The sequence below is a fragment of the Agaricus bisporus genome (assembly GCF_000300575.1).
Source record: "Agaricus bisporus var. bisporus H97 unplaced genomic scaffold AGABI2scaffold_12, whole genome shotgun sequence".
In the NCBI taxonomy this organism is placed as follows: Eukaryota; Fungi; Basidiomycota; class Agaricomycetes; order Agaricales; family Agaricaceae; genus Agaricus; species Agaricus bisporus.
Genome location: NW_006267347.1, coordinates 63516 through 78429, shown reverse-complemented (window position 1 = coordinate 78429; position 14914 = coordinate 63516). Strand labels below are relative to the sequence as shown.

Here is a 14914-nt window from a genome sequence, read left to right as displayed (position 1 = left end):
CCTTGACTTGACAGATGCGATGGGACATACTGTATGCTTCATCTTTCCTGCTTAACTACCGTGCGAGTACGATTTTCAAGCACTTCTTCTATTTGATGGTGTGCTTATTTCTTCCAGACGATTGCCGTTACTTTCGTTTCCTTTACCTCTTTGGAGAGGATGACTGACCAATGTGACTTTAGTGTGGAGCTTATTCTCTCGATGCTCATACTAATATCGTATGGAAAAGGAGATCAGTATTCATGGTGCCGTCCAAGTTACAAATGAATGGTTTTGACATCGTCAAGACTCAATAGCTCCTCGCTCCACAGAGAGGGGTGGAAAATGGCGAGGGACACTACTATCCTTCCCCAAGGAGATGTAGGTCGAAACTTGAATAAAGAACGGTGGAAATGGATATTCTTTTGCATCGAAAAAGAAGCTTAACGGATTTCGCGCGAAACATACGTTCACCCAATGTATCGGGACAATTAGGGCCTTTCAACTGCGTAAAGTGGAGAATATCGGACAGAATGGCTCTCATGTCTGTGACTGAAAATCTCATACCTCGCGACAAGCTCTTTCACCCGGACGAGTCGACTTCCACGTTACGACTACCCTCTCTCCACAAATGCCTTCTCATCAGCACCGACCCCGGTTCCAAAACACTGGCTGGACACCCCCAATCATCTCAAACTTCTTTACAATCAAGAATTCAATTAAATCGCGTACCTCGAAGATTCCTATCACACTTTCCTTCCACCGGTTTTATGCAGAGATTATAATCAAATCAAACTCGATGCCCTGATTGAAGATTGAAACAGTCTCGAACCCTGGGCATGTATTACCTTTGTGCTTCGTATCCTCCCTGTAACCCCTTGTGTGAGCCTATTGATTTGACTAGCTTCGAATTTTCGATCCATCTGACACATTATATTTGCTTGATTGATATAAGTTATGGATGATGATGGTATTGAACTCGAAGGATGTATTCACGCCGCTCAGTATACATATTTGAAAGCTCACGTGTGAGTTTCTCAATGTTGATTTACGAAACTATTCTAGAACTCGGGCAAGCAGAGTGGTGTAGCTGCATCAGCTCCTGAACAACCCATTGTTGATACTCTGATTTAATTGGGAAATCTTCTTTTATACGTTCGTCGGGAGAAATGAATCGAATTACCGTTCCTTGTCCGTTTGGAGTTTGAACCTCCTAAGGTTCGAACTCGATCGGGGCGCTCGAGAACCTCCGATGTATTGCTCTGACAGAGAAGTCAACAAACTTACTAGAGTTCCTACTTGACTTGACAGATGCGATGGACACATGCCCCACCGGTACTGACTACCCACCGTGCGAGTGAGTTTATGAAGCGAATAGTACTCAATACATTCAGTGGCGCGGCTGTTTTCTCTGGAAGATTCGATGATAGTTCCTCCTATGCCTTGCAAGGCGGCTCAAAGAATCCGAGTGCAAGAACAGATTCCAAAGGTTTTCGACCGGATACATGGGCTCAGATGTAATAAATAGTGAGCAGATGACGATGAAATTTAAAGTAAAGACCGTGGAAATGGATTTGCTTGTGGAAACGAAGCCTCACGTGAAACGTTCGCTCACAATAACCAAACATTTCGGGTAGCCTTCCCACTGCTTGTCTAGCTCTCTTTCTGATTTGAAGGAAGGAATGTTCAATGTTGGGAAGATAAGTCCCAGGCTGTTACGGACTCCCGGACTTGGCCCCAGCCAAAGTTATATCGGTTAGTGAAGGTACCGATGCCGTCGTTCCAACTGCCTTGGAGTACAGGATTCTCGTAACCGTGTCCGCACGATCAACACGGTCTTGAACGGACGGGGCTTCTATCTTTGAAACACATCTGTCAGTGTACAGCACAGCGACTCTGATATGGCAACATTTACAGCATCTGGGAAGGATTGCTCCCTTTACAAACGCGAGCATACAGGAAAGGGCCCATCTATATAATCTTCGTGATTTTCCTGCCACGACTATCAGTTTCTCACCTAAGTGTTTGCCAAATTATGCCTGTTCCTGGCGGACTTGGAGTCGTTCGCGTTGCTCTGCTCATCTGTGGTTACTGGACCAAAAACCTTTTGAAATACAATGGCACCTATCTCGATATGTACAGGCGATGGTTGAATGCTTCATTGCCACCCAACTCGGGATATAAACTCATCATGGACGGCTACGATGTCATCAAGGAGGAATATCCTGAGTACGGGGCCATTGATATGTACGACGTCGTTATGATCACCGGATCGCGTAAGTTGGATTGTTTCTCGCCTGAAGTTTTCTGTTCTACATTAATCACGCAAAACCTTTAGCTTTTGATGCATTTTCAGACGAACCTTGGATTGTTCGCCTTACAAAATTCGTTACGCTTGTCGGTATCAATCATCCGGAAATCAGACTTGTCGGTGAGTCTCAGTACCGCACGTATTCATCATACACCTCTTCCTAATTACTTTCCGTCAGGCATGTGCTTTGGGCATCAGATTATTTGCCGGTCTTTGGGCGGCGAGGCCTGCAGGAACCCGAACGGTTGGGAGACTGGACCAACTGTCCTCAGAACCACGTACATGGGTAGATTACTCTATGGTGTTGAAAAACTGGTAAGCATTAAAATCCAAATTCCACCGGCCACATTTAATGAACTTCCGATAGGAACTCCAAGAATTCCACCAGGACCACGTGCCCATAGACTCCCTGGCTGGGTCTCTGGCGGCTGGCGAGATTTACCTCTTGGCCTCGTCCGATTTGACACCGAATCAGGGTATCGTCAAGTTTTATCCGATGGGCCCGGATTCGGACACTCCAGACTTCAAATTGGTCGAACAAGTCCATATCTTGACAAGTCAAGCACATCCAGAGTTCGATGAGCGCACCGTTACCGAACTTCATAGGCAACGTGATGAGAAAGATGCCATTGCTAAAGAAGCAGTTCAAAACTACTTCGGCGCGAAAGGCGCAGACACTGAGGATGAACCTATCGTTAAACACGCAACTGGAAAGAGATGGGGGTCTGATTATGATGGTATTCTGGTGATTGGTAAACGTTCTGGGAGATATTTTGGTGTGGACTATAGTGATGATGCGCGAGTTACGGTGCAACCTAAGAGGCAGGAAAAGCGTGCGCCCAAAGTCTCGGGTCAGGCAAAGAAACGCAGTGCCAATCTTCTCCTTAGGAATGCCACCTAGTTTATATATCTCGTTTCAATATAAATAAATCAATGGACCTCTTGTTCCATTTCGTGGCAATTATGAGAGACAGTTTTGTTACTGTTCCTTTGTAGCTGATCTGGTTTGCTTGTTATTAAATTATTAGTTCAATATTATGGAAATGAAAGGACTAGTATGAACTGATAAGTGAACCACGCAGAATACAAGAGATGGATTGAAGATAAATGAAATAAATCAAAGGGGAATCGGCTCTAATCACGATCACCACCCGGCCCTGGCCACAATTTCTGGAGTTGTGTGCTTTAGGGCTTGGAAGAAGGATCATGCCAAGAGGATGATCCATGATCCATGAGGTCTCGTGAATCTGAAGTGAGGCTTTCCACTAAGTATGCTGTAGTGAAAGTGCTGAACTTCAAGGAGTGAAGTTAACCAGCGATGCCTTTTACCATCGTTTTTGAAATTGGAACATACGGGCGAACGCTTCGGTATCATATTCTGGTTATGTTTTCACCTCACTCTCTCGATATATATCTGAAAGCTCATGTGAGATTTTGCGGTACTAACGTTGTTCAGGAATTTGCGAAAGCAGTGATTGATGGGGAACTCGGCAAATTCCGATGTATTGCTTTTTCATTGAAATTTAAACTTTGAAGCACTGGCTTGACAGATGCGATGGAACACATGCTTCACCGGTGAAGCTTCACCCGGGACTGACTACCCACCTTCTTACAATTAATGTTTCTCTAGAAGACCGCCGCGACGTTCTGAACCTGGAGCCCCATGACATTCTTACTTGAAGCGAATAGGATAACTATTGGACTTAGGCGAAACTTTCCCTCCCATTGCTCGTAGTGTACCGACAAGAAAAACAGCTTTCACCGTACCTTCAAAGTTACCGATGAAAATCATCGAGGTCGTTGATAGCACCTCCTACGCCTTACAGAGAGGGGTTGATATAAGGCGCAAGAGCGGCTCCCACTGTCTCTCCGATTAAGGGCGCGTACTAAAGCGGCGAGGAACAATAACACTTCTTAAGCATGTGGCGTTGATGAAGCTTAAAACGAAGACCGTGGAAATGAACTTTCTGCTGGGCGCAAATTTCAAAACGAAATGTAATGGGTTTTGCGTGGAACATTCGCTCGCCAAGTGTATTGGGACTGTATTGCCTTTCGACTGCATGCTTGGCTTATATTTCCTCCAAGGTCGGGAGGAAATGTTTCAGGCTCTCGACGGACTGCCGAGTTTATGACTCGTTATTATATCGGGCTAGTGAAGCGACCGACGCTGTCATCCAGCTGTCTTGAAGTAATAACGACTTCTCGTATTTGTATACACTATCAACATTCTTCAAGTCATCGAAGAATCTCTTGACGTTTTCGGACGACGCTTTCCCCTTGAAGGCATCGGACAGCGAACGAAGCGGCGGCGTTGGCAGGAAGCCGCAAAGTTAACAAACCATCCACCGCATCCGGGAAGGCCTATTTTTTTTTTGCAAACGCGAGCATACACGCAACGAGAGTTCTATAAAGCCGTCATGGTTTTCCTGTTGTCCCTTCATCCCCTACAAGTCTTGTCCAATCATGCCTGCTATCGCTAGTTCTGGAGTCGTTCGCGTCGCTCTTCTCGTCTGTGGTTACTGGACCAAAAAGCTTTTGGAATACAATGGCACCTATCTCGATATGTACAGGCGATGGTTGAATGCCTCATTGCCACCAAACTCAGGATATAGACTCATCATGGACGGCTACGACGTCATGAAGGAGGAATATCCTGAAGAGGGGCTTATCGACGACTACGACGTCGTTATGGTCACTGGATCGCGTAAGTTGGATTGTTTCTCGCCTGAAGTTTCCTGTTGAAAACTGATCATGCACCAATTATAGCTTCTGATGCATTTTCGGATGAACCCTGGATTGTTCGCCTTACAGAATTCGTTAGGAATGTCGGTATCAATCACCCGGAAACCAGACTTGTCGGTGAGTGATCTTTTGCACGTACTCACAGTTTAGTTGATTCTGATTACTTGCATCAGGTATATGCTTCGGGCATCAAGTTATTAGCCGGTCTTTGGGTGGTGAAGTCGGCAGGAACCCTAGCGACTGGGAGACTGGTCCTACGGTCTTACAAACCACATACATGGGCAGATTGCTCTACGGCGTTGAAAAATTGGTACGTGTTTTGATTTAGATTCAAGTGGTGGTATTGAATGAATGAATGTTTTGTCGAACAATAGGAACTCCAAGAATTCCACCAGGACCACGTGCCCATAGACTCCCTGGCTGGGTCTCTGGCGGCTGGTGAAATTTATCTCTTGGCCTCGTCCGATGTGACGCCCAATCAGGGTATCGTCAAATTCTATCCAATGGGCCCGAATTCAGACACTCCAGACTTCAAATTGGTCGAACAAGTTCACATTTTGACCAGTCAAGGTCATCCCGAATTCGATGAACGCACCGTGACCGAACTTCATAGACAACGTGACGAGCATGATGCCATCGCGAAACATGCAGTCAAAAACTACTTTGGTGCGAGAGGCGCAGATAGCGAGGACGAGCCCATTTCCAAACATGGAACTGGAAAGAGGTGGGGAGCTGATTATGATGGTGTCCTTGTGCTTGGTAAAACCTTCTGGGAGATATTTGGTGTGGACTATAGCGAAGATGCGCGAGTTACGGTGCAACCTAAGAGGCAAGAGAAGCGTGCGCACAAAGTCCCGGGTCAACCGAAGAAACGCAGCGCCAACATACTCCTTAGGAATGCCGCCTAGTTTTACTTATCTTGTTTTGAATCTAATTAGATTCATGAATGTTCGTTGGTATTATTGTTGTAATCATATCGTTATCTCAGCTAGCTGCATTTCTTTCCGAAATTCAACTCGTTTGCATTTTCTGAGCGTGCTTTTCCTGCTTGAGAAGGGCCATCCGGTCGTCCAACAATCAACGAGGCCGCTAATGACAGATTCGCTAAGTTCGGGTGTCCTTGTAATGTCCAGCGAGAAGGAAATCCTGCATATCAAAGGGCTGAATCTTGTATCGAAGCTCAAAACCAACAGACCCTTCTTGCTGGTGATATATGATACTGAAGTCGCAGTATAACGTGGGACCTTCGAACATGGACCGCCTCGCATTCAGGATCATCATGCGCGATGACGCATCGTATGTCCATCGAAGGACCTTTGCGCGCCATCCTCATTCTGGATCTCAAATCCGATACAGGTCGTGGACGGTCATCATTGAGGACCGCCGCCTAGTTATTTCTCTCGCTCCGAATGTTAGCGAATTCATGAACTTCCTTTGTTACATTTCAGCAAGCAGACGAACGTGAATTACATGTCATCATGATACTTGACGCCAAACATCTTCCAGAATGCCTTTCCTACGACACTGATACCATCGTCATCCCCTGGCCACTTCAGCCTCGGCATATTTTCATCTGAAACTGGCTCTTCTGCACTTTCTGAGCCGGTGTATTTTTTCGCAGCTTCTTCCTTAAGAATTCCTTCCTCCGCCAAATGATGAACGACTTTGGTAACGACAAAATCGGTAAGCTCGGGGTGTCCTTGCACCGTCATGACATGGATATGTTGATGTACCCCATGAATACGACCTTGAAACTCGCACTCTTCACAGTACTGATAAACTTTAACAAAGCCCTGATTGGCGGTTTTGGCGGTTGATCCTAGAAGAAGAATTGAACCACTCGAGAAATGGTCTGAAAGCGTGTCGAGAGCAACATGGTCTCGGTGGATCTGCTGGAGCCCAAACTGTGTTTGATGTCAGCTATATCAGGTGAGGAAAGATATTGATAACTTTGATGAACTCACGGGTTTAGCTCCAAATACCATTTTGCCGAATTCAGTAAGCTTGATTGGTTTCCAGCCATACTCCCATCTCCCGTTATCTGTAACTACTCCCCCCAAAGCCCGGCCGATGATCTCATGCCCGAAGCCATTACCTATTGTGCACCAGTCAAGTGGTATAAGTGAACGTTGTTGAGGGGACGGTAGAATCTGAAATGCCCACCATAAATCCTGATGTGTGGTGACTTATTGTGTACGTGTTGAACAAAACATGTAAGGCGACGAATCCAAGAATCCTGTCCGGCAGCGTCCGCCCCTGAGGATAGTATCATGTCATTACTAAGTGGAAGTTTCGGAAACTTGTTCGATCAATACATACTCGATGCAGTGACCACGACCACATCGAAAAACTTGCGAAGTTCTTCGGCTGTAGGATAATCCTGTTTGCGGACATCGTACGCTATCATTTTGAGGATGAATTTTGAGTTTGGAGGCAAGGATCTTTGCAACCACATTCGGTATCGCTCAAACATAGACCCATGGTTGGAGTGGGATGGCAACTCATCGCAGACCATTAAGGCCACTCGGACTGAGTTAGGGATAGGGAGTGTGGCGATAGGCATGGTAGTTGAGATCGAGGAATCCCTTGAGCTTACTAGCCTCTACACGGGTAGTTATATCAGAGCGTCTAGTAGATTATCTGGAGATAATCGGATGGATGGCATCGCATATCCATAGCATACTAGTTGATTTGGATGAGCCAAATCGACAGAAGATTGACAGTGCAACGCCGTCAGCAGCCTTATAGCCGAGCCAGATAAACTCCTTTAGGTGCCTCCTGGATTATGACAACGGAATCGCCCGAAATTAACATTTCAGCTGCCAGCTGCCTCAAGGCAAGAGGATTAATTTACCAATGCCTCGAGGAGGATCCTTCTGAAAAGCTCTTAGCAATATTGAACGCCAATGATTTCCAGAATTTGGACGAGGATTACTATATTATCAATGCTAAAGACGAGCTTAATGGCCACCTCAGGAGATATCAATGACAGATGAACCAACTTACTGGCCTTGTCCGCTCCTTTCGACTTTGCCACCCAGAGCGTGACTCTAAATTTGGGATTCGAAACAGATATCTGACAAACATCTGAATGTGCCACAAGTTATTAGCAGATGTGAAAGACTCACCGAAGATCCTCATATCGGTATAATGGTGACCACTTTTGAATGAAATCGATAAGATGAGAGCTCTACAAACCATCTAAGCAGACAACGTGGAGGCAAAAGTCATCACATTTGGTCAAGTCTCAACGTTTATGGGAGCTCTGAAGTCTTCTGCGAAAACGGTTCTTTGAATGCTTGTCATGTGTCGCCCCCAAGTCTAAACGCTAGCGAGCCGCCGCCTCACGTAGAATCGGCGGGTGTAGCTGGGCCCCAACAGCCTAACGGGCCATGCAGAATCTGAATTTTGTAGTTCTTCCTCTAGATAAGAAATGCAAGACAAACGCCATAGGGTGTATTCCAGTTATTCCCGCGTCGATGAGAAAACTGGGGACGAAATTATGATAGTGGACTGGACGGTCTATCACATCCAATATGATAGCTTTTTGAGTAGGTATCTAGTGGGAATGATCAACACCAGCGATAATGAGCTAAAGAGTATGGCTAAAGATCATGTGCCAGTGTCCGCAGATTAGACGCGTCCTGCTTGACGATCGTGGCGAACACCCAACGTTTGCCAGAACACATCACCAACTATTCTCGTACCATCAGGCATCTTGCTTGCTCCACTGAACGGCACGCGGCTAACGAGCTGATTTTGCTTGTGAACATCCCTTGCCATGGTAGAACTAATAAGGCCCTCTCCAAGTACTTCGTTGGTCAGACTCGTCACTATCGATGGAGTGAACTCTGGGTGGCCCTGCACGGTCAAGATGTGAACATGTTCCATTATATTCGACCTTGTAACATCCAAGTCGGGAGGAAGCGGATAGAATTTGACGAGTCCCTGATTCTCCGTTTTGCATGAGCTTCCAAGGACGTGTATATCACCCGAGGTGACAGAGTCAGAAAGTGGAGCAAGGGGAGCGTGGTCTCGGTGAATTTGTTGCATTCCCTACACGTACAAGAGCCAATGGGTAAGTTATTCAATCGAATTCAGACGTACTCACCAGTTTGTTCACGCCAAAAATTAAACTACCAACGTCAGTGGTATGAACGATGCCTGGCCCTATTTCCCAACCAATCTCGTTTCGTTCAACTCTTCCACCTAGCGCTCGGCTGACAATCTGGTGCCCAAGACAGATTCCTGAAGATTAATTATGAGTGAAAATAATCCAACAGCGGCACTGACTATACACCTACCGTAAACTCTGGTTTCGGGGTGGTGGTCTACGACATCGCGCACGAAGTCGACGAGGCGGGTGATCCATGGGACATTTGATCCTGCGTCAGCAGCTGGTGAAGTGAAGTTAGTACATTTTCACAAGAAGCGAAGGAAAGGCATACGTGATCCTGTAATCATGACCGCATCATACTTGGGTAGCTGATCATGACGTGGATAGTTTTCTTGAAAAACATTATAGGGCTCTAATGACAGTGTAATACCCGACCGGGGAGGAAGTGAATTTTTTAGCCAGCGCCTAAACATGGAATGATAGTCGCCATGCTCAGCAGTGATTCTTTTGGAGAATTCGCCACAGACGAGGAGAGCAACACGAATTGTCCGAAGGGGCGGTATGAACAAGGTCATCAACCAGCGGAAGTGACGCACGGGGTCACAAATGCCAAACCGGGGGTATTACCGCGGGAAACTAACTGTCATATACACTTCAATATACCTTGGTCTTCACTTCAAACATAAGAAACGAAGTTCAACATACCAAGCCAAAGCTTGAAATATAGACGGTCATGCCACCTGCGCCTCTCCAGAGCGTCAGTAGCCGGATCGCATCCAATCGCCAAGAAAACCTGTAATCGCGAAACACCACGCTACGAGTAAAGTACCCCAGTTCCCTTCTCGTCTTCTATCTTCCTCTTGGCTGATGAAGTTCTTGTCACTTTCCTATTGTAGTGTTTGTTCCTGTGAATTGAGTAAGAGACATGAACTTACCTTTGTAGGTACTACATCGGTATTTGTCAAGTATTTGTTATTTCGAGGTCATTGCTGTGCCTGATACTTATAAACTCTCAAAATCACCTTAATCCATATCCACATCGCGTAAGGAGAGGTGAGGATTGACTGCACAGCCGAGAACACTTTCATTGGTCTCTATGGGTTTTGCCGGCTTTCCGAGACCTTCCCAGTGGACACGTTAAATGCAACGGCTCAGAATACAATAACACTGTGGAAATCTCCAAAGGACCCACTTGTGTCATTTCCCACTGAAGGGAAAGAAAATATTTTAATTTCACTGCTGTACAGACGAATTAAAATCAAATATTGAAGGCCATTGACTCGTCGATACATCTTCAAAAGTCCGACTCAATCGGTATTATCGTCTAGCCGTACTAAATTGTGGTTCACGACGGAACCTCCGATAGAGGTGAGAGAAAGGGGCAAACAAACTCGATTCGGGTGCACTGAACAAGCCGAAGGAGTGATAGCAGGTAGTACGCAATAGTGCTGCAGCAAGTGCTCAATCAAAAAAAAAAATAATTAGGAAATCATTCGAATGATTTCGTGGAATAACCTCGGATGGGTAGGATACAGAGCTACCAACGATAAATCGTAAGAGGGCTCTAGTTGACCTTTATAATGGTTGCGACGTTGAAGATACGTAGAGCACAGATCAGGATCCAGTTTTGTATCACAAGCAAGACAAATCATACATAGCCCATGGTCGTACGGCTTTCACGCACTACTCCACGCTTATAGAAGAACGGATTGAAGGGTATCATCATAACGGACAGAGTCGTAAGTAGATTGAGTACTATAATCCAGCAATAGTATAAGTGTCCCGTCAGTACCCAAAAGTATTAGCGTCGCAAGTCAGAAATAAAGTAGCACCACAAGTATATACCAACAGAATCAAGAGAACGTCCTAGCAAAGCTCAAGCAAGGGGAGCATGAATCGGTGAATCAGGCGAGCAGTAGGGCCTGTATAGGTCATTAGAATCGATATACTGCGGTATATTGAGGGGTAAGACTTACGGAGATAATCAACGCCCTGGCTGCCTGATCAAAGGCTTACCTGCTCAACAAGTCATGGCTGACCTCAGCTACAAGTCCATAAAAAGGCCCCTGACACCGTCACCGGCATCTTTGGCAAGCCGTACCCACTGCCAGAAATACACGCTGCCACCACCGTCCTGTCCCCAAATATAGTACACGGCACGATGATGCATGACGTTGAGATGATGCGGCAAGTACTTGAATAGGGCTGTTACTATCAGAAGAGACGAGAAAATAAGGATGGACACTGTTGAAAATGGTTAAAAATGGTTAGTCAGGGTCCAAGTATGATTTTCTAGTATGATGCTCACATAGCAAGACCTTTTCCCATGGCTCCAGCATGCTCAGCACGAATGTGCTCTCAAACCACATACGTTGCCGCCATAGAAACATCCTGATGCCATATAGATCCTTAGACGGTGCCCTAGTCGCGCGCAGGTCGGGTTTAGGGGTGGGGAGGACAGAAGGGACCGGTAGAGTGGCCATGGGGAGCAGCAAGTGGCACGAAAGAAGACAAAGAAAAACACAAGAGCTTTATATTGGGGCAAGGCGGAGCAGGAAGGGAGGCCAGATGCTGGGGTGTAAGGAGAGGACGAGCGGTGCTCTGATTCTGAATCCGCAACGTGAAATATGATGGTGCCAGTTGTACTCACTTCTATTATGGTAAAATGTTTCCACGCCAACCGCTTGGCGGTTACTCTCCACCAGTGCTAAGCAATTCCACGTCCATTTTTCCGCTTGGGACTCCATTGGGACCAAGTCGGCAACCGATATATAGTAATTGTTAGCGAGATGATTTAGACCCGGGTCGTAAGATGATCAAACAACAGATCCGTGCGTTTGCATGACACTATGTTTAATCAAGGGGTTTGGGGTAAGGGTCTGGGTAAATCAATTAGAGGAAAGAAGTCTTCATCGCGAAATTTACAACCGCAAGATTTCCGTGCAATATATGAATGAATGTAAGTAATAGTCAGTTGTGAAAGAGCGCAGCAGAAGCCGCGGTTCGGCGAGGTCTTAGGCCTTAGGTCGGAATGGGTTAATCAATAATATCGAGTCACTCCGAGCAAAGTTATGCGTTCCGATCATCAATGACCCACATCCCCTTCCGCTGTATAAGAGTGGCTGCTGCTGCGCTGCACTTGACTGAGCAAAGGGTAAACGTCCGTGGATGATTCACGAAGAGGCAGAGTCGGCCGCGGTGGAAGGAAGTTCACCGCAACGTTTATGGTTTTCAAAAAAGAGTAGGGCTTTACTTTGATCCAACGAAAACCTTCTCGCCTGGAAGGTATGATTCACTTTCTGAAATGTTTCATTGCAAGAGAGGTTTTTGCGCAACTAACTTTCTAATAATTTAAGAAATTGGTTTGCCTCATCGCGAATTAGCTTCACATGAAAGAAAATGGCAGAACTCAAGTCAAGCTTTGTATGTATGTTCCTGATATGTCTTGGCACTACGTTTCGAAAAAAAAAACATAAGAAGCGGTGGTACCACAACATCGGTCCAAACCTTGTGACCCTGCAGGGTCCTACTCAAGTTCCGTCTTCTCGACAGAAGCTCACAATGTTATCACAAGGTCACCAGCTCAATCTGAGCCACTCCCAGGCCACTCCAAATGGCCAGAAATCTCTCGCTCATACGCATCGTCCGAGGACCACGCACCTGTGTTTCCACCTCGTTCTTTTGTGGAGCAGCAGCCTGTCTGGGAGCAAGTATATAAGAACAATTGGAGTAATTCGCGTATATCTTCCGCCTCTACCAAACACGCTGAGCCTTGTCCGATCCGGTAAACGCAACCAGCTTCTTGCCATCGTTTAAACACAGTGTAGTCTCGTAGTGGTGGTGGAAATATAATCTTATCCTGTGAGCGAAATTCATTCATAATGAGAAAGAACTGTGCTGGAAAGGTTATGATGCCAAGATTAGTACCGGAAGTAGTACGAGGTAGTATGGCCCAATACGTCCTGTATGCTCCATAGAGCCGAATAACGCCCCATAAGACGATTCATCTCTATTTGATTATCTGGCTCACAGGAACAAACATCAAACTGTCATTAGAATTGGCGGGGTAGTGTCTTGGGATATTGCTTGTCCTCGTGCGGACGCAAGAGATCATGTGTTGCTTCAATAGCGAATTGTGCAAAGGAAAAAGCAACTATAATCATAATCAGCATATATGTACATGACACGACATCCATTCATTCATCCATAATTACATTCATTCCTCATTATCCCTTTTCTCTATTGACTCTCTAGAACCAATATGCACCCCATCACCATTTTTGCCAGCAGGCTTTTCAATCCCTACCTCCTTCGCATGTCGTTTCTTTACGATTCCCAAAAGGAAAATACCATACCACAACGTAAATATCCCAAGTACCAATCCCGTCCCAGCAGTCACCGAAATCGTTATAATTGACGTGGTGTTAAATTCACCGTGCTGGACACCATAGACGTTTACAATAGTTGAAATTACTCCTGCGAGAGCATTCATAAAACCTGGACTGGAAAACAAATTAAGGATTCAGAATCTTTTGGTTGATAGAAAAAAGAAATAATTCGTACAGAAAGATTTTATTGACGAGCCAGATATAATTTTGCGTACATTTCCACCATAGATAAATCATTCCGATGATACCGATACCTGTACAGATGAACGCCACGATGAACCTAAAACACATGAGATTATGAGTGTTAGAGATAATCATCGTCAAGAGAAAATAACCAAAAAAGAACTCTCACAATGGTAAGTTCACAATCCTATTAACCAAAAAAGCACCAAACCCATCTCCCAAATCGAGGGTCTCCAAACTCGTAAATGTACCAGGAAACAAGACAAATCCAGCCAATAAAATCCAAGTGAAGAACGAAGCAGCGAGGTTATACACAATTGGAATATCATCCAATTCAAGAAGCATATTCATATATTGCGTTCGAGACGAAGGGGATATCTCATTGTACTGTGCTTTCTTTTCTGCCGGGGTATGGGTTAACTCGGATAGAGAATGCCTTGATGGCAGTGTAGGACTCGACCGAGGGGGAGAAGATAACTTTGGAGCTGAAGGCGGCTCGGAAGCATGTGGTAGATTGTTAGATTTAGACTGAGATGAGTGTTCAGGAGATTCGAACTTTGTACTGCGCCACGTTGGAGGACTTTGAGACTGAATTCGTGGCGAGGATGCGCTGTTCTCATCGCGTACCAATTTCTTTCCACCAGCATCATGAGAACCTTCTTCCGCTTCCGCGTGGGGGTCGGTTATTACTGCTTTAAGCGGCACGGTAGGATGATTTGATTTCGAAACCTCGCGGACTGTGCCGGTTCCACCAACGTGCTCTGCATTCGCGCCAAGCACGTGTTCCGGTTGTTGTAACGACACTTCGGGAGCGGGAGCTGTCGGTTGGATATTCCGACTATCAGGGGTGACAGGTCTTGATTCCGGCTTCGCAGCTATATTTGTACTCGTATCAGATTTGGGTACCGTCGCGGTGATATTGGACTCGCGAGGATGAACTGCATCCTTGTCTGAGGGCAGAGAAGGCAAGGCGAGCCGATCCTGTGATAGATGTGTTGGCAAATCCGATGATGACAAGGAACCGGGAGGTGTAGGGGCAGCTGCACCGAGAGGTATACCGGGATAGGAGAGGTAACGAGGTATTCTCGATCCATTTGATGTAACTCCTGCACCTCTGAACCCCTGATAATGACGAGATGAGGAGTACGGAGACGTCAAAGAGGGAAAGGGTCGGTGTGAGAGAGAATGAGATGA

The 14914-nt window shown here is 45.9% G+C and overlaps 6 protein-coding genes across 6 annotated transcripts; 2 read left to right on the top strand and 4 right to left on the bottom strand.

The window, feature by feature from the left end:
* Positions 1–1756: 1756 nt before the first annotated feature.
* AGABI2DRAFT_138893 (hypothetical protein) lies at positions 1757–3240 on the top strand. Its single transcript, XM_006455937.1, has 5 exons — positions 1757–1838; positions 1895–2255; positions 2318–2410; positions 2469–2605; positions 2658–3240. Exons 2-5 carry the CDS (start codon positions 2015–2017, stop codon positions 3189–3191), a joined length of 1005 nt encoding a protein of 334 aa, XP_006456000.1. The 5' UTR covers positions 1757–1838; positions 1895–2014; the 3' UTR covers positions 3192–3240.
* A 1497-nt stretch (positions 3241–4737) lies between these two features.
* AGABI2DRAFT_195273 (hypothetical protein) lies at positions 4738–6073 on the top strand. The gene is made up of 4 exons (XM_006455936.1): positions 4738–4994; positions 5057–5149; positions 5206–5342; positions 5407–6073. Exons 1-4 carry the CDS (start codon positions 4754–4756, stop codon positions 5938–5940), a joined length of 1005 nt encoding a protein of 334 aa, XP_006455999.1. The 5' UTR covers positions 4738–4753; the 3' UTR covers positions 5941–6073.
* Positions 6074–6428: 355 nt separating this feature from the next.
* On the bottom strand, positions 6429–7612 carry AGABI2DRAFT_195272 (hypothetical protein). The gene is made up of 4 exons (XM_006455935.1): positions 7352–7612; positions 7196–7288; positions 6997–7127; positions 6429–6936 (listed from the first exon to the last, which is right to left on the bottom strand). Exons 1-4 carry the CDS (start codon positions 7593–7595, stop codon positions 6499–6501), a joined length of 906 nt encoding a protein of 301 aa, XP_006455998.1. The 5' UTR covers positions 7596–7612; the 3' UTR covers positions 6429–6498.
* A 1053-nt stretch (positions 7613–8665) lies between these two features.
* Positions 8666–9724, bottom strand: AGABI2DRAFT_121902 (hypothetical protein; the record flags this gene model as incomplete). The annotated part of the gene is made up of 4 exons (XM_006455934.1): positions 8666–9088; positions 9144–9280; positions 9337–9429; positions 9481–9724. The coding sequence occupies 4 exons, from the start codon at positions 9722–9724 to the stop codon at positions 8666–8668; spliced, it is 897 nt and encodes a 298-aa protein (XP_006455997.1).
* A 1123-nt stretch (positions 9725–10847) lies between these two features.
* AGABI2DRAFT_227662 (hypothetical protein) lies at positions 10848–11744 on the bottom strand. The gene is made up of 3 exons (XM_006455933.1): positions 11458–11744; positions 11126–11393; positions 10848–11071 (listed from the first exon to the last, which is right to left on the bottom strand). The coding sequence occupies exons 1-2, from the start codon at positions 11630–11632 to the stop codon at positions 11194–11196; spliced, it is 375 nt and encodes a 124-aa protein (XP_006455996.1). The 5' UTR covers positions 11633–11744; the 3' UTR covers positions 10848–11071; positions 11126–11193.
* A 1621-nt stretch (positions 11745–13365) lies between these two features.
* On the bottom strand, positions 13366–14080 carry AGABI2DRAFT_77433 (hypothetical protein; the record flags this gene model as incomplete). The annotated part of the gene is made up of 3 exons (XM_006455932.1): positions 13366–13651; positions 13713–13817; positions 13890–14080. Coding segments are annotated over 3 exons (582 nt in total), but the record flags the coding sequence as incomplete, so codon positions are not given.
* Between the last annotated feature and the right edge of the window lie 834 nt (positions 14081–14914).

What these genes read in the sequence shown, in the direction of transcription:
- AGABI2DRAFT_138893 (XM_006455937.1), top strand. Translation starts at nt 2,015, where the DNA reads ATGCCTGTTCCTGGCGGACTTGGAGTCGTTCGCGTTGCTCTGCTCATC. An exon ending in CGTTATGATCACCGGATCGC is followed by an intron (nt 2,256 to 2,317) that starts GTAAGTTGGATT and finishes CAAAACCTTTAG; the next exon opens with CTTTTGATGCATTTTCAGAC. An exon ending in TCCGGAAATCAGACTTGTCG is followed by an intron (nt 2,411 to 2,468) that starts GTGAGTCTCAGT and finishes ACTTTCCGTCAG; the next exon opens with GCATGTGCTTTGGGCATCAG.
- AGABI2DRAFT_195273 (XM_006455936.1), top strand. Translation starts at nt 4,754, where the DNA reads ATGCCTGCTATCGCTAGTTCTGGAGTCGTTCGCGTCGCTCTTCTCGTC. An exon ending in CGTTATGGTCACTGGATCGC is followed by an intron (nt 4,995 to 5,056) that starts GTAAGTTGGATT and finishes CACCAATTATAG; the next exon opens with CTTCTGATGCATTTTCGGAT. An exon ending in CCCGGAAACCAGACTTGTCG is followed by an intron (nt 5,150 to 5,205) that starts GTGAGTGATCTT and finishes TACTTGCATCAG; the next exon opens with GTATATGCTTCGGGCATCAA.
- AGABI2DRAFT_195272 (XM_006455935.1), bottom strand. Translation starts at nt 7,595, where the DNA reads ATGCCTATCGCCACACTCCCTATCCCTAACTCAGTCCGAGTGGCCTTA. An exon ending in GGTCGTGGTCACTGCATCGA is followed by an intron (nt 7,289 to 7,351) that starts GTATGTATTGAT and finishes TACTATCCTCAG; the next exon opens with GGGCGGACGCTGCCGGACAG. An exon ending in TGGTATTTGGAGCTAAACCC is followed by an intron (nt 6,937 to 6,996) that starts GTGAGTTCATCA and finishes CATCAAACACAG; the next exon opens with TTTGGGCTCCAGCAGATCCA.
- AGABI2DRAFT_227662 (XM_006455933.1), bottom strand. Translation starts at nt 11,632, where the DNA reads ATGGCCACTCTACCGGTCCCTTCTGTCCTCCCCACCCCTAAACCCGAC. An exon ending in ATGGGAAAAGGTCTTGCTAT is followed by an intron (nt 11,394 to 11,457) that starts GTGAGCATCATA and finishes CATTTTCAACAG; the next exon opens with TGTCCATCCTTATTTTCTCG.